Here is a 27645-nt window from a genome sequence, read left to right on the forward strand (position 1 = left end):
GTATTTAAATTATTGAAAATGTATTTTGATTTTAAAAACCTTTTATAAAGCTATAGTGACCATTTTTACTCTAGGTAGCCCAAAGTGAGAATAAATGTATATTGGATATTTAACAAATAGGGAGATGGATGGTACACAAAAGGTTAATGAATAAAGCCCCTTTTTTTGGTGTGAAATAAAATTGTATTTCATTTCAGCTGCTTATATGATCCAGGATCGACAGGGAAGTGACAGGAACATTAAACTAAGCCTAGAAAGCAGAAATACTCTATATTGAGGGTTTCTCGAATCCAGCAGCCCGAGGCACTACAAGTAGATAAATTACATGCTCAGAAAAGTAATCATGCTGCTTTCTGAAATGTGTAGATGGAAAATAAATTCTGACTCAAAATATAAACACGTTTTTTTATTCATAACTGTGGAAAGCTGATTTGGCTCTGTCTTTTGCTCTATATTCTGTTTACTTGACACACATGATTTTCAGGGATTGCCCTTTTGTAAATTATTATTATTATTATTAGGTTATATTTTAAGTAACCTACTAAGGAGCTTTGTTCCTAGTTTCTCAAATACAAGTTGGCAACACCTTTGATTTGATTAACTTGTTTCCCATATTCATTATACCATCTCCTAAATAGAGATACCAAATGTTGGGTGTTGCAGCATCATTGTGTTTTGTGTTGTCTTCTAGTTATGGTGTCCAATACAATACATAAGGTTTGAAACCTAAAAAGTAGAGAAAAAAATGTAATGGAATAATATTCAACCTTGAAATATAATAGCATGGCTGTGTCTTGGAACACAATGATAGGCAGAAATCTGATAGATACTGATATGTAGAAATATAATTCATTTGTCTTTTTCCCATGTGTCTTGGCCATTGCGTATTTCTGGAATAAACAAAGTTACAGTATTTGTTCCTTTTTAATGAGGTGAAAAGAAAGCCTTTCTTCACTAGCAGAGACTTTCTAGCATGGTGGACAAATCTTTGAATGGCTTAACTGAGATTTCTGTTACTCTCCCATTACCTTTTTCAAGGCTCTGTCTAGGGTACCAGCTTACTGCAGGCAACTAGGTTGTGTATTTTGTACAATCCTTTTCAGATACAAGTAATATATTAGCAAAGAATAGATGAATATAAAAATCCTCTGTTACTGTCCAATGCAGTAGTTGCATTCACAGGGCACATCAAAACCAAGATTCCATACAAATTTGCAATGTTTTGGTAAGTAAGACCCTTTCTTAGGCTAACCGTTCAAAGGGAACAGCATTGTACTGTGGTACTATACAATGAAGTTTAAATAAATAAAAGACTTGCTGCAAAAAAGGTTCTGTGTGATCACCTTGTTTGGATGCAAGTTTAGGTGCTATGGATTTTTCTTGTGGTGAGGTCATTGCACGAGGTAAGTGTGGGATGTGTGGTCTGTCTTTCTAGATACGTTTCTAATCTATGAATGCACTGACACCCCAATCTATGTTCATATGTATTTTGAGAATGTAAGAATGTGCTCAGCACAGTATCTCAAACTCCCCAAAGTTTTTTATCTTTATTTTTCTTTCCTACTTGGTCCTATTGAGCCTACTCTGTTTCCCCTGCGGGCTCTCAAACAGGAAAATATACAGAGATTTTAATGTTTTCATGCTGTATCCAAAACTAAATAGAAAAATGTGGTCTTTAGAAAAGGTAAGCCATTACAGAACTCCCTGTAATATTTCCATCAGTTTAGATCCTGCAAAATCATTGATAATTCACATGTTCACCAAAAATACATGTTTTAGTGCAATTAACTATACATTTCTATTACTTTTAAATTAGTGACTCAAAATTATCTATCTATCTTATTTCCCTGAAAATAAGACATTGTCTTATAATTTTTTTTTTTTTTTGGCTTAAAAAAAACACACTAGGTCTTATTTTCGGGGTAGGTCTTATTTTTTAATGTACAGGTGTGGACAGGTGGTGCAGAGGTGAGCTGCAGGCAGTTGTGGATGAGGGTTACTATAGAGAGGGCCGGCTGATGACAGTTGTGAGCTGCAGTCAGGTGTTGCAGAGGTGAATTGACAGGTGAGTTTCAGAAAAGGTGCAGAGATGGGCCAAAGACAGGGTGCAGGGGTAAGTTGCGGACAGGGGATGCAGAGGTGAGCTGTGGCTGGGGGTGCAGAGATGAGCTGTGGCCAGGGGGTACAGAGGTGGGTTGCAACTCAGTTCACCTCTGCACCCCCCAGCTGCAGCTCACCTATGCACCCTGTCTGCAACTTACCTGTCAATTTACCTCTGCAACACCTGACTGCAGCTCACCTTTGCACATCCCCCCCTCTCTTTACTGCCCTCATATGGTTAACTAGCTTTGCAAAACACAGGTGTCAGCAGCCGGCTCCTCTATAGTAACTCCCGTTTTGGGTCCTGTCTTCCCACACAGTGCACCAAGTGCATTTACCACTCCACCTTTTCCCCACTGGCTGGTGATCACCCCTGTGGCATCGGCTTCCATGCATTAGGCTGCAGAAGGAGATGTCCCACCCCTAAACACACTGCGCCCACAGATATCTGTTCCTTCCCTGTCCCACAGTGAGTACAGAGGTAGGAAGGTTCTGTGGGAGTGCATGATGCTGTCACTTACACAAGGGACTGTCACCTGCAAACACAAAAGCAGCATTTCTGGTGTTTATAAGAGACATTCTATATTGGTGTGCACAGGGCCAGTGCCAGAGGTGGCAGAACAGCATTCCGCCACGTTCCCTCCGGAAAAAGCCCTGATCACAACTAGGTCTTATTTTCGGGGTAGGTCTTATACTTTATCAAATCCCAAAAATAGTACTAGGTCATATATATATATATATATATATATATATATATATATATATATATATATATATATATTCATATTCAATCACTCTAATTTGGTCAACGATTATTTAAACACATGTGGAACAAAAGGGGCAGAACAAAAATTGTCCCTCAAATGGGAGCATATTCCTCCTAAAGAAAGTCAATTACCAGCTTATTTGAACAAGTTAAACTATAACTTCTACTGTAATTTTGCAATGTGTAACCCTAACTCGCAGAACAAAATGAAACCCAGCAGCTGTAATGTTTGCATAAAATAGTGTAAAATGTTTAACTCATGGGTAATGTGAATATTTGTAAACATGGTTTACAGGTTTATCATGGTGATATTCCAACCACTATTCCACTATTGTCTTGAATTAGCTGTGATTGTGAGTATTCTTGTGGAAAATGTGGCTGGTTATAATGCTTTATATTTTGATTTGTTTAAAATATTGTACCGTACTTAGCATTGTCAGATTAATTTATCTATTTTAAAATGATTATAGATTATTTTCAAAGTAGCATAAAGTATTAGAAAAGTCTCTGTGTGCAGGAATACCCAGGGATGGTTTTAGTGGTGCAGTACCTTGGGACCTTTTAGCCCTGTAAATCTGGGAATGTCCATCTCAGGTTTAAGAATTCTGAGGATCTCTGTATGCTTTTAAGGTATTACAGTTGTTCTAATACTGGGGTGTCAAACTGGCGGCCCACAAGCTGTTGCAAAACTAAAAGTTCCATCATGCCTCTGCCTTTGGGAGTCATCCTTGTAATTGCCAGCCTTGCAATACCTCATGGGACTTGTAGTTTGGCAACAGCTGAAGGGCTGCCAGTTTGACACCCCTGTTCTAATACATAAATGGAACTGCGGAGTTGACTTTTGTACTTGATGATAACCTGAAATCTCAGAGTTCTATATAAAGGAAATTACTAAGCTTGCATGGTTGCTGTGTAGCTTTGCCCTTTTACCATCACATTCACTGTCTATTTTATTAGTGAGACCACCAAAACATTTGATGACCAATAGGGAAAGAGGCTATGTGTTAACCACACAAGCGCTGATCAGTTTCCTTTTGTACAGTAAAGGACCCTGAGACTTAAGGCCATGGGTCCATTCACACCTGTGCAACTTTCCATATGACTTTGGGGTCCAAAGTTGTATGACAAGTTGCTCCCCATGTTTCCCAATGAGTACCATTTAAAATCTGTGCAACTTCAAAGTAGTTCCTGCACTACTTTTGAGGTGACTTAAATCCAGTGAATGTAAAGTCAGATCAAAGGCGTACCACAAGTCTCATCAAAGTCGCGCAACTTTGGAGATGCGCTAATGTGAAAACAGCCTTAGGTTTAGTTCTACAAATTATTGATAAAATACTGGACTTCGTTTATATGCATGTTTTGTGCAAATAGGGCTCCCTAAAGGCAAAAGAACCTCCTGGGAAAATTACATGTTTGAATGCAAAAATTGATAAATGTGATTTTTCTGTGACAAATTCTATACAATCAAACTGGCCACGGGCCTTCACAGCCTTCCTATCTTTATATGTAATGTAAGCGTTCTGATACATGTAATTTTTTTCTTTTAACTTTAAATTAATTAAACCCACGCAAGGACTGCTTTCATACACACGCAAAAGGAACGATGTATCCTCACAAACACTGACCATCATCATGCAGAGAGAAAACAAATGAGCACAAATACCATTTACAACACTATACAATTTGTCTAAATGCAAAGATTTGATTCTGTGCTGGCCTTGTTAAATTCCCCCTAAATGTTTCAAATACGCAGCATTTCTGAAAATGCACATTGGACATGGCTGCAAACCAGTAAACTAAGAATAGCATGGCTGTGGCTTTAAAATACTTATTTAAAATAAACACATTGAGTTGTAGAAAGCTTCTTGCATTCAGAGACATGTGACAGTTGACTGATTCCTTTTTATTGATCACCAAGCGCCATGCAGGCTGCATTTTAGAATTATCTGCTGAGCAAATGAAAGCAAAAAAGCTTTGTGTTTCTGCTTTATGGTTTTTACATTTAACTCTGTATTTCGTCCATGTTTTGTGTATTTGTTGAAAGCGCATAGATATCATCTTGTTCTGGTGTTTGCGCATTTGTTGAATTTAATTTCTGCATGAAGCAGCACCTCTGTTAAATGGGGCCCCAACAAAATGCGCTCACAGGCAGAACTTGCATATTATGCAGCATTTTCAAGTTTGGGCCATTGCAGTGAATATTAACTGGTTAACTTCAGGAGGCTTGTTTTAGGTTTAAAGCTTCATATGTGTTTAAATGAGTGCTGAGGATGTATTTCAGAAATAGGACTTCACCTTTCATGACATATCTGACATACAGGGCAGCAGCTGGTTGTTGACTTTGAAATTCAAACTTGTTCATGTAACCCGGACTGTTAGGGGACTGAGGGGAAAATATAAATGGTTTCCATTAGTGAAAACTATTCTAAAATGTGTGCATAGTGGATTTCTGCAGTAAGACTGGCTTGCATTGCCCAATACCACCAAGTTGCAAATAAAACACAGAATATGCCCACTTTATCATAATTGTATTGTAAGGTGCTGATAAAAACATCCATAATATTCCATCAATTATTCTGACTAGGTTAGTAATGCTCAGAAATGGGGATATTGCAAGGTACAATATAGCAACCATTTAAAGTGTAATCTTTCAGTGAACGGACTATTGGGAAATCTGGTTGGTATAATTCACTACATTTTGCCCATTAATGCTATTATTGCACCAATATCTAGAGTAAGACAGTATAGGTGCATAATTGAAAACATTTTTATACAAGAAAACTTATTCCTGCGCCAAAACTTTCCAAATAACACTCTAAAAATGCTGCTGTGCCAATCGTGAAAACACAAACAATATAAATATAAATAAACAGCGCAAATTTAGATAATTAATCAATATAATAAATCATATAAAATAGGTGCATAAATTATTCGTGTTTGCCCTTAATCTTAAACAAAAACACCCAAAAGTCCATGTGCTAAAAACATAATTAAATTGTTGAAATAAAAGTGCAAACTTCTTTTCTTCAAAAAATACTTTCACCTTCCACCCGTGCATAAACCAACATCGAATACACTCACCAGAACTTGGTGAGTAAAAGACCTTTAAGGAATTTTTAGGGATCCTAAACCCTCTTTGGTGCCACGCTAGGGAAAATCTTCACCCTCCGAATAGACTCCACCATCCAACCAAAAGAAAAAAACTCACATAGCATAATATTGTCACACAATAGTAACTTTTTCCAAATGGAGATTAAGGCCACTCACATGTTAAACACTTGCTAAAGGCATGTTTATTATGTATAAAAGGCTTCAGTTCCAGCAGATATACAAACTTTTTCCTTCCAGGACTCTCACATCCACAGTGGAACAAAGACAGGACTCCTCTTAGACCAAACAGTGAACCAAGATGGCCGCTGGAACGCACCGCTCAGCGTGCGTTCCACTCACCGGAAATGACATCAGGCGCATGGAGTGTGGACCGGAAATGCGTCAACGCGTTTCGCCCCTCCCATAGGGCGTTATCAAGACGGTGAGTGGAACGCACGCTGAGCGGTGCGTTCCAGCGGCCATCTTGGTTCACTGTTTGGTCTAAGAGGAGTCCTGTCTTTGTTCCACTGTGGCACTGTGGACAGTGGCACTGTGGACTCCACAAAAAAAAAAAAAAAAAAAAAAAAAAAAAAGAAAAGGAAATTATAAATGCACATATATTTGCAGAAAAATGTTTCTTTTTAATGATGCTACAAAGCATTGAAATCGCAATGAGTGGCTTGCAGGTGCAAAGCACAGGGTCCTGTAGTCTCAGTCTGTACCAAGGTATGGATTTTCAGTTACTGAGCTGGAGGAAGTGTCAATGGACTTTTGAATGTGGTAATCTTTTAGACTTGTGTTCTATTGAGAATGACAAGCCCTCTGCTGCAGTGGCAAAAGGCACGTGTAGTTTATTCATGCACAAATCTCCATGACCTGCTCGCACAGTTGCACAAAATTCAAAAGTGATTGCTGCAGAGAGAAGAAAATAACCCGCGCGTGCTGGAGGGGTGGGGGGTAGTTAGGGGGTCTGCTTAACACCGTGTTACATGTTACATCATAAATGCTATATGCTGTGGGTGACATGGGCTTGTTTGAGTGTGCCTCTTCTCTGGTATCAATATAAAGTAATAACTGCTAACATTTTTTTTTTTCAATTAAATGCCTTCATAGCAACCTGTTCTCAATTCCCCATTCTTTAATATATAATTCACTAAATATGCGGTCTCAAGCACTTGCATTTCTAGAATTTTTTTTTTTTTCTTTACGTTCTTTATATTCATCTTTTTATTAATTTCTATTACGATACAAAGAAAAAAGGGGGGAAAACATAACATACATCTCATACTCCGTACAATAAATATATATGCATATACACACACACACACCTGACATAAGAAAAAAAAAAAGACTAACTGGGTATGAATCCAAGTGTCCCTTAAAGTAGAACCATAGGCAAACCTTCTTTAGTTTCATTTTGGATAGCAAAAGGGAGGGTTATAACCCGTGTCAGTTTATTTTCGCCATCTGTGTCCCAATGGGAAGAATTGCCTTTGTTTCCTGTGGCAGAGCCAAAGCAGGAAGTGAGAGAAAATCCCTGCAAATTAAAGGAATTCCTTAGTGACCCCCTGTAGACACTAGTCCCCATTGGAAAAATAGGTAAAATAACAGGACAAAGTGAGGGTGAATCTCTAACAGGGGCACATACAGCAATAACAATCTAAAAGCTGATATCCATCTTTCCACTATCCAAAACTAAAAAAAACAAGTTGTGTCTTTTAATTCTGTTTTGATTCCTTATTTAATCCCACCAACACTTTTTTTTTAAACCTTTTTACTTTTCCTCGTCTTCCAACTTCCCTCTTTCTAATTTTATATTTATCTCCTTCAAATTTCCCTACTTTGATAACCCTTATTTTACTTATTAAGTATCTTAAATGTATTCGACTACTAAACTAACCTGCCTTCACTACTGGCCCTTCCTACCTCTCCCCGTCCTCCTTAAAAATCTCTTTCCTTCCTCTTCTCATCTTACTCTGTGCCAATTTAAAATTGTTCCAATTATACATTGTGCTATTGTGCTAAAATTTTCCCCCATCTCCTCTCTCTCCTCTTCCCAATCACCCCTTTCCCCCCCAACCCCCTTCTATCTGGTAATGTGGCTAATGATCTGTGTTCTGCCTTATGTAGGGGGGGGGGGGTATGAAAAGGTTAGCCCCACCTGCCTTCTTCCTCTTAGGCCTATTTCGGAGTATAAACAGTGATACCATGTACACTCATGCTGTGATAACCATGTCACTAATCTCAAGAGGGTCCTTAAGATGTCAGTGAAATTTATTCCTTCCCTTGCTCTCTAGCTATTCCCATCCTTCCCTTTCCCAAAAAAAGGGAACCTTTTGAGGAGTTCCATCCACCGGAGGGAGGTACGTTTTCTAGGGTCCAGCTTTAGGTCTAAGTGGACCGCCTCCTTTCTTACTTCAAGCACTTTCATTTCTAAATGCACACTTATGTTGGCTCCAGGTTGTACAGCACTATTTCCCTGAACTTCTGAGAAGGGGAGCTCATGCCCTGAGTATTTCATATGCACTGTTCAGAAGGAACATAGCATGCACAGAGAGGAATGGCAGGGAGTGACTTGCTTTGGTGCTGAATGTTTGAGTTGATGCACACATCGCTGGCTCTAGTCCCAGCGGGAACTGTGCATGCAAGGGTGGCTCCTTAATCCCCTCCAACAGAAAGGAGCAACCCTGAATGTTGAAAGTGGGATGCACACTTAAAGGCTAGGTGACTATAGTAGGAAGAATTAATTTAATAAAAGAAAAAGCTGCATACACCATAAGTATATATTTCAGCATTAGAATTTTAGCCAAAAAAATCTTTAACAACACTTTAATCCACTAGATGGTGCAGACATGTCCCTAAAAGCCCTTGTGAAGATGCAGCTTTCTCTAATGAAAAGTAGATAGGAAGAATCATACTGCATTGTGACAAATGGACACAAAGCTGAGATGAACTTTAAAATTAGATTCTTACGCACTGCTGACCAAATCTTTATGGAACTTATTTTGTCTTGCACACCGTGCATTCAAACTGAAAACTGAGCAAAGATTTAGTTCCACAGTACACCGATGGCTAAAGGTGGATTGTGCACTCTTGACTCCTTTCTTTTGTCTCTGAGCTCCATGGACCAGGCCTGAGAACTAGAATTTTAAAGAAAAAAAATAGTCCTCATAGAGAGGAGTTTTTTCATGGGAAGGATCTGGAGGTCATATTACAAAGAGTAAGACTGATTGATTGTTCTCAAACTGGGTAAAGTTGCCCTGCTTTGAAGCTAGGACGGATTGTTACCTATAAGGAATACTATTAAGAATAGTGCTTAAGAGACATTTTTCATACATGGGTACATTCTCTTCCCTGGTGGTTAAAGTCAATTCACACGCTGACTTTGTGACTTTTGCTTAGGTGTCGTGCAAATCTTTTCAGCCAAGTGTGCTTCCCCAAACAACTAAAGGTTTTTTTCTAGGTTTGTGCCTTTAGCCTGCCCTTCAGAATGCTAGTCACAGATAGCCTGGGGAAAATTAATATATTTTTATACATCTTAAGCATTGCAGGGCAAAATAATTGGATACGTGAACGACTTTGACTTCTAGAAGCAGTCCCCAATGCCCTGAACAGAAGTCAGAAGATGGTTTTGTTCTCTTATAAGGACAGAAAAATAAGTGGCAGAATTAGCACAACAAAAGATTCCACGTGAATGAAATCAGCCCCCTGAGATGCATGCAATCTAGAATTGTTCTTGAACAGCAGAAATGCTAAAACTCTATTACATAAACCTTAGCTAGCATGTCCAATCTCTTGTGAAACTATGTATTAACCTGTTCAGTGTATGCCCCTTAGAAAAATCATTAAAATATAGTTTTAACATTATGGAATGGTTTAAATGGGGCTGTAGTCTTTTTAAAGTGTTAGAAACCTATCATCTTAATGTAAACCATCTTATCTATGTGTACTTGTGTAGTAAAAACTTTGCATCTGTAATTAATTTGTACTTACCTAAGTACATAGGGCAGCCTTTTTGCATGTATCAGCTGAGTCTGAAAGAAGGTCACTAAATTGGGAGATGATTACAAGATGGTGGCATCCAGCTCGACATCTATCACCTGCTGGATTGTATGCTGGTGACCGCAGTACCCTAATGATTCAGCAAATACTGCTCAGGGCTTGTCCTCATGTTTCTCAATTTTTAGTGTCTTACTATTATTATATTTTACTATTACATGAAGCTGTATACTGTGCTGGCATGCTTTTCTCTTCTGTTTTTCATCTGTACAGACTGGGTTTTGTAGACTGCCTAGGTGTTCAAGGCAAAAAAGACTTCATGAAAGTGGGGATTTTAGTCAAGGCACTACAGGAAACCTGTACCAGAAAAAAAAACCATTGTGTTTAAAAAAAATCAGTACAGGATGTAACAGCTTGTGGGGGGAGTAGGTATTGGACCACCCATTAGGGTTGAATAACTGCAGTTGTTGGGGGACAATGTAGTGCTGGCACTTCAAGGTCAAAATAAATGGTCTTCTTTCCAAGGCTTCTATTTGCTATACTTAGATCTTGCTCAGGAGGCCCATGGCATTGTTCATGATTCTTTACCCTATAGATCCCAAGCTTTTATGGGGCTGGTTGATGGATAGAAGCTGATTAATATGGGGCCAACTTACACAGATGTGGACATTCAAGAAGCTGACGGGGATGTAGACAATGCTGCAAGCCTTGGTGCAAGATCTAGGCAAGCATAGTGTAATTTCTGATTTTATACATAGATAAAATTTTATATATTTAGCCTCGCCTACTGTTGATCCAGAGAGATATATATATTAAGGTGACCATAAACTGCTACACTTCTTTCTGTACACTGTGAAGTGCAGACTGCCACAATCCATATTCTGTATAGTTGCTAGTGTATATAGGTACTGTATAATGAATTTAATCTTTTATTCATCTTTTAATAGGAACTTATAAGGAGTGCTTTTTTTGTTTTTTTATCTGGAGCACTAACTTTAAGGCTCTTAAAGATCACCCAAGACCTGGCCTTTATTAATGTGAAGGTTATAGTGAATCATAAATACCTTTTTGAATAAATACAACCTAGAACCGTATACAAGGGCGATTGCCTTCTTTGGGTTCACATGGGTTAAAACTAATCGCATTCAGGGGATTTCATAAATAGTTAATGTGAGGCTAATCCATCTTTTTTGTTAAAGGATTTGAAAATAGAGTCATCTTAAAAGGAGATAACTGTGGCACAATTAAATCAGGAGGTTTTATTTTCCTCTTATCCCCAGAGCAAACATGTCAGCTTGCTGATGTTTAGGAAGTCTTGTTGATTTTTTTAGCATTTAAAGGTTTAATATACTTCAACAGAATCCTAGACCTTTATTAAAATGTCATTTTGGTGCCACCAATTTAAGTCTTTAAATGCTGACATGTCTGCTGGAGAAATGACAGTTCTTTTTGTTTCTTACCTTTTACAAATGAATGTTCTTTGTAGCTCTCTGACAGCGAAGTGAAAGCTCTAGAACATCCCTCTTTCCTATTTCAGTTGATGCACACATAATTAAATCCTCTCCTGAGTTCGTTTACAATGTGGCCTTTACAGTACCTCTCCATCCCCTGCCAGGATAGAGTTATGTTTTGTTTTTGTTTTTGTTTTTCATAGAGTAATCCTATTTATGGTATTTATTTTGCAGAATCTTTGTACAATCTATTGCATGTTTTTCATGAAAATAGGCAAAATTTATTTTCATAATGGATATATATTTACTGATTAAATTACAATGCATTCTTCGTAAAGTGGTTGTAAACACTTACATATACCCAGTGAGGTCACTGGCTTCAGATTATACACAGAGATGAAACAAATCTTTCTACATTTAATTGTAAGGCTTGGTTCACATCTGTGCTGGTGGTGCTGCTGCGGGATCCGCACAAATACCGGCAGCTGCAACCACCCACACAGAGAAATGCGGGACCCATTAATCCTAATGGCAACCCGTCTGCAATGGAAATCGCTACTGTGCCAGGTACCTCAGTTCATGTGCGGGCTGTGAATTAAAAAAAAAATAGTTCAGGGACTTCTTTCCTGCGTGTCCCAGGGCATGGCAGCCCATTCAAATGATAGCAGAGGAATGAGGCAGCATCCAGAAATGACACTTTGTGCTCTGGACTGAGACAAGCACACCCTATAGAGGGATATGCTGTGTTCGAATTTAATGTCTGGGGTTTACAACCACGTTAAATGGTAACTCTGATAGCTCCAAACAGGGATTGTCTAGGTTCCATCAGCATTCTACGATAACCAGAAAGTTTATATGCACATTATACAATTATTTTTGGTGCAAATACCAACATGCAGATTTTTTTTTTTTCACCATATGATCTGCCCTTAGAGCAATTTTGGGAGAAACGGGATAATATAAAGGGGTATTGGCGATGAGTCTATGTAGATGATTTATAAGTTACAAGTTTTTCACTTTTGCGAGCATCACACTTTCTTGCTTTCATATCAAATAAACTTTAATGCTAGATACATTTTACCATTGCCAGAGAGTTTTTATGGGTTGAATGTTGGGGGTGGGAGGAATAACTCCTCAGACATTATTAGAGGTAAATGGTAATATAAAGGGAATAGGCGTCCAGTAATCTTATGTTAAGGGATAATATAAAGGATAGGAGGTGAGGCCAGCTAGGGGATTTATATGTCCACAGTTTTTCCTGTACCTCTTGGTTTGTGCCGTTATTTTCACTGTTGGCTCTTCTCTTCTGTCGAATTGAAGTCCTGGATGACAGCGAAGAGTCTCTGGAAGTGAGTGTCCCTCACTGATGAGTACTTGGAGCACTGTAGCAGGAAGTGGTCCTCATCCTCAAGGACCACCTGGTCACATTGCTGGAACAGTCTACATTCCCTGGGCCTGTAGGTCTGTCTGTGCCATCCTAATTTGATTTCCAGACTGAACAGTCAGTCTGTACAGGCTCAGTATCTGTCTGTCTTTGGGGTCTTGTAGCCAGTGGGGTCAGTTTGTAGTCTCTCTGCAGTGACTGTTAAACAGTTTCTTGGAGTTTATTTCTTTCCCAATTCACTGACATATTTTTCTCTGGAATCATTAATTAGATTATTTGAGATTTTGTCAGGTCGAGTAATTGGGAGTTTGGGATAGACAAAGGGGTGAGTTGTTGCAGGCCACATGGCTTGGACTGGCCTTTATTGGTCAGTAAGGCTTTATGGTGGCATGAGTTGGGACTGCTGTTTTGTATGTGGTCCCAGTATTATGGGGCCCTCTTCTGTTCTCTTTCTCTTGAGATGCTGGTGCCCAGGGCGCAGTGTGGATGTCGACACCCACACTGGATGTTCTTCCTGCAAATGAGAGAAGCCGAGCCACCTGCAGTGTGCAGAGAGGTACTAGACCTGGCTGGAGGTCAGAGCTGAAGAGGGGTGAAGGCGAGATGTGGATGGGGGATGCAGAGTTAAGCAGCTGTAGAAGAAGGATGAACTCTGCACTCAGTGTAGCGCACCCCTGAACTTTGCAGTATGTACAGCGCCGTGGTAGCTCATTGAGAAATACAAGCTGTCAGCTGCTAAGGAATGGTGTGGCCAGGCAAATGGAGCCTTGCATGGCCACGTTTTTTTAAATTTGACAGCTAGCGGGGGATTGGCAATGAGTGGGGGCCAGTGCTTTCTTAACATGTTACACCCTATGGGTGTAACATGTTATGGAAGGTGAACTTCTCGTTAAATGGTTGTGGTTGAGTTCCTGCACCTATTTTCTGAGAAAAAATAATAATATACTATATATATATTATACACACACTGTTTTTATAAATCTTAGTGTTTTTGTTATATTTGGGTTGATTATATTAAAACACATTTTAGTCACATTGTAGGATCTTTCATTGTGTTGTAATGCCTTACTCACATATTTAATGCTCCTGGCAAATGTGTAATTTATTATGCAAGTCCTTGAAATATGATTTTACTGGAAAAGCTTGACATTTTAAAGTTAATTCCTGGTTTATGGCTGCTAAGTGGTGAATCTATTTAATATTATTTTTCTGCTGCTGTGAACTCATTGAAGAGTGACAGTAGCTGGTGTCACCGACCCTTCATTCTATTACTCTATGCCTCAGTGATCAATTAGGACTGTGTGCTATCACTGCTCACAATGGCATAAAGACATTTGAATAAATAAGAAAAGGCAATAGAAACCAGTTAGGTTGTCGAGGAATGCATTTGTGTGAATTATATTAGAATTCATTCTGTAGCAGTTTGTGTTTTTTATCGAACTTGCATTCCAGGAGGGAATGAGGAGCTGAATATTGCAGTGTGAGGTAGCTGTAGGTAGATAAGCTGGACAGCCTGTCACTGCTCTGTGCTGCTTGGGTTTTCTAGATACTTTTATATTATCCACATTTCTACTGTATATAGGTAAATACATTTTGCTTTTCAGATATGCTAGTAATATGTCTCTTGGTTGTGTAAATTGGCCATGCTACGTCTATATGTTTGTTCTATCTACTAAAAGGCAGTATACAACTTTATTCATCCGTTTGCCAAGTGCTAGTCCATTTGACCAGGGTTTTACGTGGTTAATAGACTTGATTTTTCAATAGATTGTCTAGCCCAGCCATACTTAACCAGGATTACATTATTATTATTATACACGATTTATATAGCACCAACAGTTTGCTCAGCGCTTTACAATATAACGGGAGACAATACAGCAACAATACAGTTCAATACAAGAGGGATAGGAGGGCCCTGCTCCTTGGAGCTTACAATCTAGGAGGGACCCTAGGGTTCCTCCCGAGTTTGCTGGGGGTTACTAGAGCTGTTACAAACTGACCTCCCGTTTTGATGGTACCTGCATAGTTCTGGGGTCAATGCCACTTGAAAGAGGCAGCTTAATGAACCCAATGATCTCTTTTGGCTGGCTTTAAAGATGGCATTTTAACAATCACTGTAAAGAGGGAATTCTTCAGGGGTGGTTTTTTACACTGACCACCAATGGTTTTAGCAAGAGTCCTTCAAGACATGAAAAATTATTTCAAGGGGGTAAAAACGTTAAAGGGCTTCTCTTGCCACTGCCCTGACGGCTTAAAACGGTATTCCAGAAAAAGGGATAAATACACAATTAAAAGTTAATATATGTCTACTGTTTTACATTCACAAATAGAATTATTTCTGTCCAGGCAGTCTTGTGATTTACACATCTGCTGCACCACCCAGCCAGACAGGCAATAGTTATTTTGTGGTTCAGAAATCTACCTTTTATTTCACCATTTAATTTTCAACCTGCTCACTGGGAGTAAATAATCATGTCTGTCCAGTTAGCAGGGAGGTGATTTAGGAAGATGCAAAGTTAAACCAAGTAATAGCAATGCTACACTGTGGCACAGCCTCAGAAGCCACTGTTAATCACTTCCCTTTGGGGGGGCTTGTGGGGATGCAGAGGAGTATATTCCATGTGTTTATGCTTTTGTACTGTCTGTGCATGTTGGTGCAGGCAACATCACCTCAATTTGTAGGCTGACCTTGGAAGCATACCCAATGACCCGGCAAGAGAAAGCCACAACTCTGAAACAGGAAGTTGAGGCCAACATTCGTTGAAACGAAAGGACAGCTTTACTACTCCTAGAAGCTGCAGCTATTTTAAATCTTTACCTCCTCAGTAGAAATGAGAAAAAATAGACTTTAAGGTTGTAATAATGAATACAGAGTTGCATACAATTGGTGTCTTTTTATATCTCCCTGTTTAGCTTTTTAGTTGTCAGCTCTTTGACATCCTCACAAAGTTGATGAATCAACCATATAGAGTTTGTGGACTTAAAGCTGTCCATTGACAAGAAAATATTTTACCAGTGAAGACGAACAATGTAAGAACTGCCTGTTCTCATAAGTATAGGAAGCCAAAGCTTTGAGTTCTGCTGCCGATTTAAAAGATTCTTTTTCTGAACAGATTGTAAAGAAGCCATTTTGCATGCCAAAAGATTTCTTCAACCATCTCTACCGATTTCATTGCTCTGCTACACTTATCTTTCACTGAACTTTAATACTGCTGAATTACTGTATAACACACTATGCTCAAATCTGATGTATCCACTGCCAGATGGTTTATAGCCAGAATTAGCTCTTGTTATGAGAACCTGTAAATGTTAGTTACTTTTTGTGTTTGGATTTTCTTGGTATGTGTTTTTTTTCCTTGACCACCCCAAATGAGCCACGGTAGTAAAACAGACAGTTGGGAAAGCAGTTGCTCTGAGTGGACATTTAAAGTGGTGCTATACTCTCCTTCACTCCAGACATGCGCAGGAGTTCAGTCAGCATTACCAAATTTGTACAATGGGCTGCACATGCGCAGCTTACTGTACAGGGGTGAACAGGCAGGTAAGTAACTTTAAAGCAGAAGAGACAAAGCATTTCACTTCTGCCTTTAAAAATCCTGTCTGTTTGCCCATTTACGTATATTTTTACCCATAAAGTACCACTTTAAAAACATCCTTGTTTTAGAGTGAGGCCAGGGCCAATCCTGTGATCACTCTGTCTTGGGCAGCACAGATCACAGGTGACTCAAAGAGCCCATCAGAATGCAGCTCTGTACCTTTTCATTGCTGTGAACCAATCACAGTGATTTACAAGTATTTACACACAGCCAGCCTTTCCCTTCATCTCACAAAGGTGAATTAGAGGAAGCAGTGTTGAAATGAGAGAGCCAATTAGAGTGACGCTCTAAAACTTGTGATTGCTGTGATCCAATCACAGCCACAGCCAACCCTAACTTTTTTTCACAGCAATGAAGGAAGGATAAGAAGCAGCATGTTTTATGTGTACACAGGTTTGAAAATCAACCAGATATGTTCACCACCATCCTGCAGCGAGTTTGTTTTATGGTTGTAAATCCATAAATGGGTCCATAGCAGTGACAGAACACAGAAATGCTAAAGATCATAAATTAGAGTGAATAAAGCAGAACTTTAGAAACTAATCATACTCTTAAATTCTCAATTCTTTGACCTACATACAGTCTGCGCTACTTTAGTCCTATAGCTGGAAGCAACCTCTACATACACAATTTAACATCCTCCCTTTGCAGCTTCTGCACACAGCCGATTGGGTAGTCCAATTAGCTGCGTAAAGCAAGCCTTTACAGATTAATGACAGGCTGACACTGTCTGCAGCTGTTTGCATGTAATCGCAGGTGCAGTGATTATCCATGGATATGCACCCATGGATGCAGACAGTTTGCATCCAGGGGAGCACATCTGTCCCAAACTGCAATTGCAGACTGGCACGGACAGAGTCAGCCCGTTATTGATATGTATTGGTGTTCTGTTTGCCGCTGATCTGAACACCTGACTGTACCTTCCACAGAAATACACTGATCTAGGCATTTTATGACCCTAATTTGCCCTGTGCATGAAGCTGTATTCATTGTAATGGTAATCATGCATATGAAGGGTGACTGTAGAAATATAAGGCTGTTGAAGTCCTGAGTCTGGATCCAGTTTTGGCTGCTCCAAGGGCTTGAGTGGGCTTGGGTTTACATAGGTGATCTACCTCAACCATGTCCATTGTAATTAAATGGCCACTTGGAGAAAATGATTGGCCTCATGCACACTGATACTCCTAAACTCACGTTTTTGGAGCTTTTGCTGTTTTTTGCCAAAGCCCCTGAACACAACTTAATAAAAACCTATGGAGTTGATTTACACAGGAGAGTGCAAAATCTGGTGAAGCATGGTAGCCAATCAGCTTCTAACTTTAGCTTGTTCATTCAAGATTTTTATATGCACACATGGGCTTTTACCAGAATTTAGGAGCAGCGGCATTTAGAAGCCATAAAATGGTCCTCTCCTGAATGCAGATAAATCGTATTCGAGAGGAGAATTTTGGCAGAGAAACGCTTGATGTGTAAAAAGCACATGTAAATGAATCTACATGCACGTTAATGTTAGATGTATTTAGCGTTTGAGCGTTCACTTCAATGGCCAAAATAAATTTATTATTGTGGCCAATTAAATGAATCAACACCCAAGTACTCGACGCTGCTAATCCTGGTGTGCGCATTTACAAGCACCAAGCATTTTTTGGCTGCCAGGAGAAAGGCGTCCAGGGAACATCCAGTGTGCCTGAACCTTTATTCTGAAAGAATATTTTAAAATGTCCTTGGTTGCAACTTAGGAATGCTCACGCAGTCTGTGATTGTGCTGTCTGCAGTGTTTCCAGCTTTGGCCTACATCTCAGTTCTAGCATGTGTAGTGCTCTATATTGGGGCAAAAAAGGTGATAAACGTGATGTCTACTTTCTAAGAAGGGGTCATTTTGTGGGTGGTTGTTACGTTTTGATAAGCAAGGGGAATAGGTTTTTTTTTTTTCTTTTATATAGTAGAAAATAAAAACCCCAGTGGTTAATAAATACCCCCCCCCCCCCAAAGAAGGGTCTGTCTCTAAATAAAAACCATATAAATTTAGATTAGGTACAGTATTGTATGAGTAATTGCCAGTACGTCTTGTCACAGTGCTGAAAAATGGCCTGGAAAGAAAGGGATGTAACCTGCTGTTATTGAAGTAGTTAAAGGATAAGGTCATCTGTGGGATGTATGAGCAAGCAGATATTCTGACAGGAAGAATGAATGAACTACCACGATTTAGTAGCTGTCAGATTTTAGTCCTCAGTGAACTAAGACTGTTGGGACTTGTAGTCTCTCATTCACAGATTAATGTGAATGAGTGATGCGGCCATGTGGGTGGAGCCTTGCATGGTCATGGAGTTGTTTTTTTTTTGTTTAAATTTGACAGCTAGTGAGGGGAGAGAAGATCCCCTGCTAACTGTCAAAGAGGGGATTGGGACCTGTTTGAATGTACCATGTTACATGTTACACCCTGAATATGGGTGTAACGTGTAACATTTTATGAAAAGTGAACTCATCCTTTCTCAAAATGTGCAACTAGAGTTCACTTTTTATTAGAGTCTGTAAAAGCTTTTTTTGAATTGGCTTGATTAACTTCGTATAGCCAGCTCCTGGTATATGTTGAATAGCAGTGCTGTTTGTTTTTGTTGATTAAAAACCTACAAGGTAAAGTTTTTATATGGAATGGCAACAAGCTTGAGAGAGTAGAGGAGGCTGGTACCAAATCTTAACTACCGTATAACCATATAAATAAGTGGTGCACCGAAATGAAAATTCTGGTGCCGAAACCGAAAATGAAAATTCAGGAAGCACTTGGCTGAAAACCGAAACTAAAATGGGCAGTTTTTAAAAATGAATCTATATTTTTTTGGAAAAAAATACACCTTTTATATTGTAAAGTGCTGAATAAACTGTTTGCCGCTATATACATCCTGTATAATAATCTTTTATGTATGCTTTCTACTTACCTTGTGATATCTAGTTATATCTACCATGTATCTGGTCTGGCCTTGCCATAGGTCCTTACTGTTTTTCTTGGAGGGAGGCAGAACATCCTCCTAGACTGAGCAGTGCTCATGTAATGGTGTGTGAGTGCTGCTTGTTTCAGAAGTATTATGAGCGCTGGCTGTGTGATGATGCACTCCCAGGGGGTTTGTCAATGCCAGGTTTACTTACAGGTAATGGTTGGATTAGCAATGGCTGTAAATCAGCCAAGAAGGGGATTAATAGCAATGGACAGATTAGGAAGCAGGAGCATTTGAAGGGTATGTAGGGCTTGAGTACATTTTATTTTTTTTAATACTAGGGCAGAGGGGCTGAAAATGAAAAAAAAAAAAAATGCTTTTTGGTTCACTGACCAGGAGCAAGTATATAGGAAATGAAAGAAGCCCTTCTGATCTAAATGCTTGTTCTGGACCAAAACAAGTAGAAGTACTGCAGCCAGTGGATTAGCATGACAGTCAGGATTTCAGAAGGATAATTATCAATGGCAACCCACATTATGTAACCATACCTTTGCCAGAGCAGAATCTAAAGGGTATAGAAATGAAAACTAGATTATAAAATGTGACAATAGCTGTACATATTTTCTGCAATATGTAATAGACAATTTATCGAATACATTTTTATATGCCTCCTCTTTCTGGCAAGAACATCTCTGCTGGTCCTTAATAGGATTTGAGCTTGGGGTTTAGGGAATAGGATTTGAACTTGGCGTTTAGAGAATGGATAACCATAGCCATCTTTTTTTTTTTTTTCACCTAATAACGTGTTGTATAGTATTTGATTTAGTTTATAAAGAAGTATATTAAATTGTCTTGTCATAATATTCTCATAGGTAGTCATTGTTGAAGACTATGCAGACCCTTTCGATGCCAAACAGGGTCCAGGGAGCCAGGCTACAGCAGAAACCATAACTGAGAATGATGGCTACATGGAACCCTATGAAGCTCAAAAAATGATGGCAGGTGAGAAAACTACAAATCTCTTCTACAAATAGTATGTCTTGTCATAATACATATGGGATAAAGGACCGTTGTATTTAGAGGACATTTGGCTCTAGCATAGGTAATACAACACGGTTTGGAAAGGCCAGTAAATTTTTTCCTCTATGCCTTTGATCAAAGGAAAATGTTGCATGAAAAAATATTTACTTTAATCTTCTAATGTTTTATTTAGCATAGAAAATGTAAACCTGTCTGTGAAATAGTTCTAATATGCATAGTTTTCATTTACTTTATCACATGAATTTAGAATGAAGTACAAGGTTAAAAACTTTAATCTTGTAAACTAATATCTAGAATAAATAGTTTAAATTATTAATGGCTCGTTGATCCTCTGTGCCATTTTACATTTATGCATAAATTCAAGGATTACAGTTTTTAAAAAATGGCACATAATGTAATTTGGTATTAAAATGTATTTGATTACAGAATGGGTTGGCCATCCTTTGTTTTAATTGGTGTTAACCAACTTGTGAAGCTCTTAAGTTATTTACCAGTTCCTACAAAGGGGATTTCTGTTTGATTCATTGATGTATCTGTATTTTCCTAAAGTAAAGGGTGGATTTGGTTTCTACTTGCATGGAGATTTTCCGTTAAAGTGGTGTTAATGATTTACAGTAAACCAACCTTTTTTAGCCAGGGTTCAGTTGAGTCTTAGAGGTCTAGAGATTGCTGGGGGTTTCCTTGAGTTCCTGATCTTTCTCCTGGCAATATCTGTGCTGTGCTACCACCTATGTCTTTCAACAGAGGCAGCAGTGTGGGGCCAATTAAGCATCTTCTTAGATTTCTATTTTTTTAGCTGTCTGCACGGAGGGAATTCTTTCTACTAACTTCCAGTGTAAGGGGCACTTCTGCCACTGACCCACCGCATAACCATCAGTCTCCCAATGTAATTGTGCATTCTTTCATGCACCACTAATTTTAAGGAACAATACACTGATGTATGGAACATTCTTCTGCTGCCCACCAGTGTAAAAGAGCTCTTATCTCACTGACCACTAATGTAAAAACACCTCTTACTGTACCATTATTAACCACTTGCCGCCCAGCCACTGTACATATACGGCGGCAGGGCGGCACTCGCAGGCAAAACCACGTTTTAAAACGTGTGTTTTGTAAACAAATAGGGGGCACGTGAGGCGCGCCGCTGCCGCCCTATCTGTCCCGCCGATCACCGCCGCAGATGTGAGTCGCCGGGTCACAGCCGCTCCTTAGTGGCTGTTTCCCGGCGATCGGCGGCAAACAGTGACAGACAGCACAGCTGCAGTAGCTGTGCTGTCTGTCACTTCCCTGTCAGCTCGAGGATGAGCTGATCGAGAGAGAACAGTTTCTCTTTCTCGATCAGCCTTGTCCTGTCCAGTACACACCCCTGCCCCCTAGTAAAACACTCCCCTCACTCCTATAACCCTTCCCTGCAAAATAAAGTTAACCCCTTCCTCCCCATTGCCATTAGTACAGTGTCAGTGGTTTTTTTTTTTGCACTGATCACTGTTTTAGTGTTTTTGGGGATGTCAGTGACCCCAAGTCAGTACCCCCCAATGTCAGAATGTCCGCCGCAGTCACGCAGTCTTGCCATAAGTCACTGGTCGCTTCCATAAGTCCCTGATCGCCGCCATAATTCGCTGATCGCCGCCATTATTAGTATAAAAAACCCCCTAAAAATCCCAGTATCTTTCCCACCATTTGTAAACGCTATAACTTTCACGTAAACCAATTAATTTACACATATTGGGTTTTTTTTTAGCAAAGACATGTCGCAGAATGCATTTTGGCAGAAATTTATGACTAAATTTGATTTTTGCATTTTTTTTTTTTTTACTGGACATGTTTTATAGCAAAAAGTCCAAAATATTGTTTTTTTTTTTTTTCCTCAAAATTGTCAGCCCTTTTTTTTTTTATAGCGCAAAAAATAAAAACCGCACAGGCGACCAAATACCACCAAAAGAAAGCTCAATTTGTGGGGAAAAAAAAGGATGTACATTTCATTTATGTACCATATTGCATGACCGTGCAATTGTCCGTTAAACTAGCGCAGTGCTGTATAGCAGAAAAATGGCGTAAATTGCAGTATTTATAACACAGTTTGTAGACGTTATAACTTCCACACAAAGCAATCAATATACACTTATTGGGATTTTTTTTTACCAAAAACATGTAGCAGAATACATTTTGGCCTAAATTTATAACCAACTTTGAGTTTACTATATATTTTTTATAGCTGAAAGTAAAAAATATTGTGTTTTTTCAAAATTTTTGGCCTTTTTTTGTTTATAGCGTGAAAAATAAAAAGCGCACAGGTGACCAAATTACACCGATTTTTGTGTGGGAAAAAAAGGACGTAAATTTCATTTGGGTGCAGTATTGCATGACCGCGCAATTATCAGTTGAATTAGTGCAGCGCCGAGTAGCAAAAAGAGGCCTGGTCATTAAGGGGGGTAAATCCTCTAGAGCTCAAGTGGTTAAGGAGGTATTCTCCCACTGATGACAAATATAAGGGAGTTCTTCCACTGTAAGGATGCCTTTCTCCCACTGATCACCAATGCAAGGGGACTCTTGTCCCACTTACCAGCCTTGTAAGAGGACACCATTTACCATTAGTGTGCAGGGACACTACATTTTTCACTTTGTCTTTTTCTGCTCATATTGTTATAGGTTTAAATTTAGGATTAGTAAAAAAAAAACTGCTGTCTAGAGAAGGGTGGTGTTACAGATAAGCCACCCATAACATGTCAAAAGTATTCCACATTGTTTAAAATTTTATTAGACCTCAAACTTGCGTGTTTCATTAATGTATTATAAGGTAGATGTAACAATGTATAGGAGGAGTTCCTTGAAACCTGAAAATTATTTCAAGGGTTTCTCCTTGGTAAAACTGTTATGAATGTTAGATATAGATGTTAGGAACTTTCTACACTGCTTGTGACTAGCTGAGCCCATATAATCAAGATTCTTTAGATTACAAGGAGCTGAGAGCTAAAAGACAATCTATGCATGGGTGATTGCCAGCCTTCAAACAGTTGGAGATGTCACAACCAAGATTTCAAGGTTCATTGCCATGAAAGAAGGTTTGCAAGATGAAGGCTGCAAGTGGGCATACTCTCCCAACATAGACACTGAACGTGGCTTTTTCAGTCATAGGATGAAGACAGGTTTGTTATAATTCCTAGAGAACACCACAAGACAGGTTGCTCGCCACTTACATGAGCAAACACTAACCTTTGTGGTATATATAAATTAAAATATTTCTATTATAGATCAAAAAATCATTCTGAGCACTGTATTTACCCTGGATCAAGTATGAAGTATCAAGTATAATTTTCTGCTATGGAATAACAATTACCAGGTACATGATCTTGTGAAAGTTAAACTTTGTAAGAAACCACTAAAATACATAATCATTCCACCACAAAACAATGTGCTAAATCCTAATTACAAACATGTACCAATCTGATAAATACTTAATGAAAAAGATGACAATCCATGATTGTGCTCAGCAGTTACAAAAATATATTCTAAAATAGTTAATGAATATACATATAATCAGTGCACGAACAGTTGATTATAAGCAATAAATCCTTCAAAATTGTACCAAGTCACATAAGGGGGAATAAATATTTAATGAACAATAAATGAAAAATGTAACGTGCCCCCAGCAGTGCATGTAAGTAGGCTAAAATTAGGTAGAAAATTTGACCGTGCATACCTCCAACCTTGGACTGCAAAACTGAGAAAAACCTAGGAGTAATACGGTTATCTCAATTACAAAAAATGCTAAACTTTTCAACTGGAAAATGTAAAGTGTTGTCATTGACTCACCAAGAATGTGTACTTCATTTGTGGCTAGAACTGCAAAGGCATATAATGCAACTAATGTCTGGTATATTCTAATATCATAGCAATTTGAGTTAACAACGTGCAGAAAACATCAATGTGCTTAAAATGCCACCATTTAAAAAAAAAAATTGTGGGTATATCTGTTTCAGCAAGATGAAGTATGAGGACAGTAAAAAAAAAAAATACAATTTAAACACTAAATAATACAACACAGGATTTATGTGTGCTTAGCTGTTTTCATGGTAATTTACTTTAAATATACTTTTTGGAAACCATATTGGCACAGCTTCTTAGATAACATGACCTAAAAAGTAACGTTCATGTCTAAAAGAGAAGCAGGAATGTCTTCTTTCATAGGACATTCATATTACTCCTCTTTTCTGCCAAATATTTTAGGGACTTCTGTAGAAGGAATGTACTGTATTTCCAGCCATGCAAACTGCTGGCATAGAATCAAAAAGGTACAAGGAACAACAAAACAGTCATTCTATTATTCTCATAAAGGTGTAATTATTCTTTAATTGTAAAAGAAAAAAAATCCAGTGTGGAGCACTTAACGAGAACGTGGGGAGGAAAAACACATGCTGCACTTTCTTCTGTCAAATTAGTTTATGCAACCTAGATAAAATTTCAGCCTTCAATTAGTTAAATATATCTTTTGAGATACCGGTAATTCCCTTTGCTGCCCATTTTCCTCTCATTAGAATGTCCTCAGCATTTATTGGCTTTCTGATTGGGCAGTCTGTCATCTCTGAAAAGTATTACTCAGCTGAATGGTGAGGGGCCACCAGCTGTGCTTGGAATTAACAATATCCCTGGATCCTTGCAAAGCAGAATGTGCCACTTGCTGAACACGAAGGTTTAACCAAGTAGTATCAAATTTGATGCGTTATGAAGTGTCCGCAAAAATCTAACTATGATTTCAATACTGCATGAGATTTTTTTTTTCTACGCTAGTTTTTCAACATGCAATAATTCATCATAAGAAAGCCTTTCTGTAATAGCTCAGGGGTGTGGAAATTTTTTAAAAAACTACTTTTCCAGGGACTAAATCGGGGCACAATTTACTTATCCCTCATGACAATGTACTTGTCCAGATACAATAAAAAATTAATTTTAACCAAAACCGTATTTAAATTGGAGGTGATCATAGGAATGTCTGGGGCTTGTAAAAACAAAAGGGACTTTAAGGCGACTTAAACATGTAATAATTTTAACATTGCGCTGTTTATCTCCTCCTCCCCTCCCTGCCTGTCTCCAGCACCTCACCTGGGGACTAGAAGGGAAGGGAGAGACCTTGCAGTGTAATAAGCACCGATTGGCTGCTCCTCTGGAAAGGGGAGTGTTGGGCTTATCCTTTATCCCTTTCGCTGACTCTAGGGTGTCTGAAAGCAGACACCCTAGAGAATAAAATAGTGGTAGTTCCAATTTTTTATGTTGCGTGATGATATCGCAAAATTACTGTAAAAAATACAATTAAGCTAATTTTAGGGCACAAAAAAGCGATAAATTACCCTATTTTATGTAAAATATAAAAAATTAGATTGCACTGCATAAATAGATATCCAACTTGCACTACAGGGAATGCTGGGGAAAGGGGGGTGCAGAGCAGACAGAAGTGACCGACAGTCACCATCTCTCTGCTCATGGAGAACTGAGAACGGAGCATTCAGCCATCCTTGATCGCTGAGTTCTCAGTCTTAGAGCTAACGGAGGACCGATGCTGCACCAACTTAGGTAAATAGGATTTAAAAAAAACAAACATACTTCCCTTTTAAGGGAAAACATTTAGCATACAAAGCTATCGTTTCTGCTGTGGTTTCACTTTAAAGGTGCTTTATTTATATTCCCGGCAATACCAGTAGTTTTAAAGACACACGTTTAAATAAATACGTCTCAAGAAGTAGAAGGTCAGAAATGACTCTGCCAAATTCACAGAAATGCGGAATGCTTGAGATCATGATTGTCAGCAATTTACATGCACATATTCTATTAACAGGAAATATCGGATTATTCTTCTCTCTCAAGTCCCAGGGGAATCACACAGATCCCTGATCTCCACAGACAGTGCATGTGGTGAGGGTGTCTCTGAAACAGCACATACTTTTTGTATTAAAAATGCAGCATGGCTGGTATTTGAAACAAGTAACATGTTTTGGTTTCACCCATACCACATAGAACAATATAGGGGTCTATAGAAACAATTCCACAAATGCTGGTATTTGACCAATAACTGTAGAAAAGAAAAGCTTTCATATTTAGGCATGTTTATAATAGACAAATGAAAGGAAACAGCAAGCCGATACATAGGAGATCATTTTTATGGTTGTTGATTTATATTTTAAACAATGTTTTGAAACATAATAAAGAATTGACACACGGGCATATTTAGAAAGATCTGAGGAATCCATCCACATTTGCCATGTGTATGATTAAAAAAACAGAATTCCAGGTATAGATATTTTATACATAATTATGGACCAATGTAACTATGTACATACCATATCTGGGCAATGCCCATGAAAGCTGGGTGGATCCAGACCATGTTCTTGGGATCTTTCCACAGACTGGACTGGCTCTGCGATGTCAACTGACAGCGGGCTTCAGCTTGGGTCACAGGAGTGCAGAAACAAGAGCATTCCTGTGTTCCACAGAAGTACAGTCAAACAAGCTTTAGCTGTACTTCTGTATAGCTCAACTTTAGTCTCCCTAATTGCTCAAACAACAAAAAAAGTCGTCCTGGCTAAATGCCCTTTCAGGCCTAATGTACATGGCCGCAAATGTCCACATAGAGTACAATTTGGTTGTATTTTCTCTGTCAGGAGTGGCAGGTGCATGTGTATATGTATGCTTTTGTTTGTACTGTATGTAGAGTGTGTGTATATATACAGTTAGGTCCTCTAATTGACATTTTTAACCTGTGTGTGTCACCTTGTGTGTCTGTACCAAGGCCAAACATTTCAGAGTATGTAAACTTTTGATCATGGCCATTTGGGTGATTTCTGTTGTTCTGATTTTAAAAAGGAGCCAAACAACTATTTGATAATAAATGGCTTCCTATGATCATGCCAAAAAATGCTCTTTTATTGAAGGATGATGATCAGTCATATCAATGCCAACATTTCACAATTTCTGCCAGGGTATGCAAACTTTTGAGCACAGCTGTACAGGTGAAACTCAAAATTAGAATATCGTGCAAAAGTTCATTTATTTCAGTAATGCAACTTAAAAGGTGAAACTAATATATGAGATAGACTCATTACATGCAAAGCAAGATGGTTCAAGCCGTGATTTGTCATAATTGTGATGATTATGGCTTGCAGCTCATGAAAACCCCAAATCCACAATCTCAGAAAATTTAGAATATTACATGCAATCAATAAAACAAGGATTGCACATAATTATGGTGAATACTTGTGAGCTATTATGAATCGAGGTGTTCAATGTGTTCTAC

General features: G+C 38.7%; 1 protein-coding gene across 3 annotated transcripts in view; it reads left to right on the plus strand.

Annotated features, from left to right (window-relative positions):
- SHF (Src homology 2 domain containing F) overlaps positions 1-27645 on the plus strand; it is a 324986-nt gene that overhangs the window by 78237 nt on the left and 219104 nt on the right. For all 3 annotated transcript variants that reach the window (XM_089652425.1, XM_089652423.1, XM_089652424.1), the window contains exon 2: positions 20192-20321. In XM_089652425.1, coding sequence (XP_089508551.1) covers positions 20192-20321 — 130 coding nt within the window. The remainder of the gene's footprint in view (positions 1-20191; positions 20322-27645) is intronic.

Source organism: Staurois parvus, unplaced genomic scaffold (genome assembly GCF_062004578.1).
Source record: "Staurois parvus isolate SC_StPar_1 unplaced genomic scaffold, SC_StPar_1.0 ptg000682l, whole genome shotgun sequence".
Lineage (NCBI taxonomy): Eukaryota > Metazoa > Chordata > Amphibia > Anura > Ranidae > Staurois > Staurois parvus.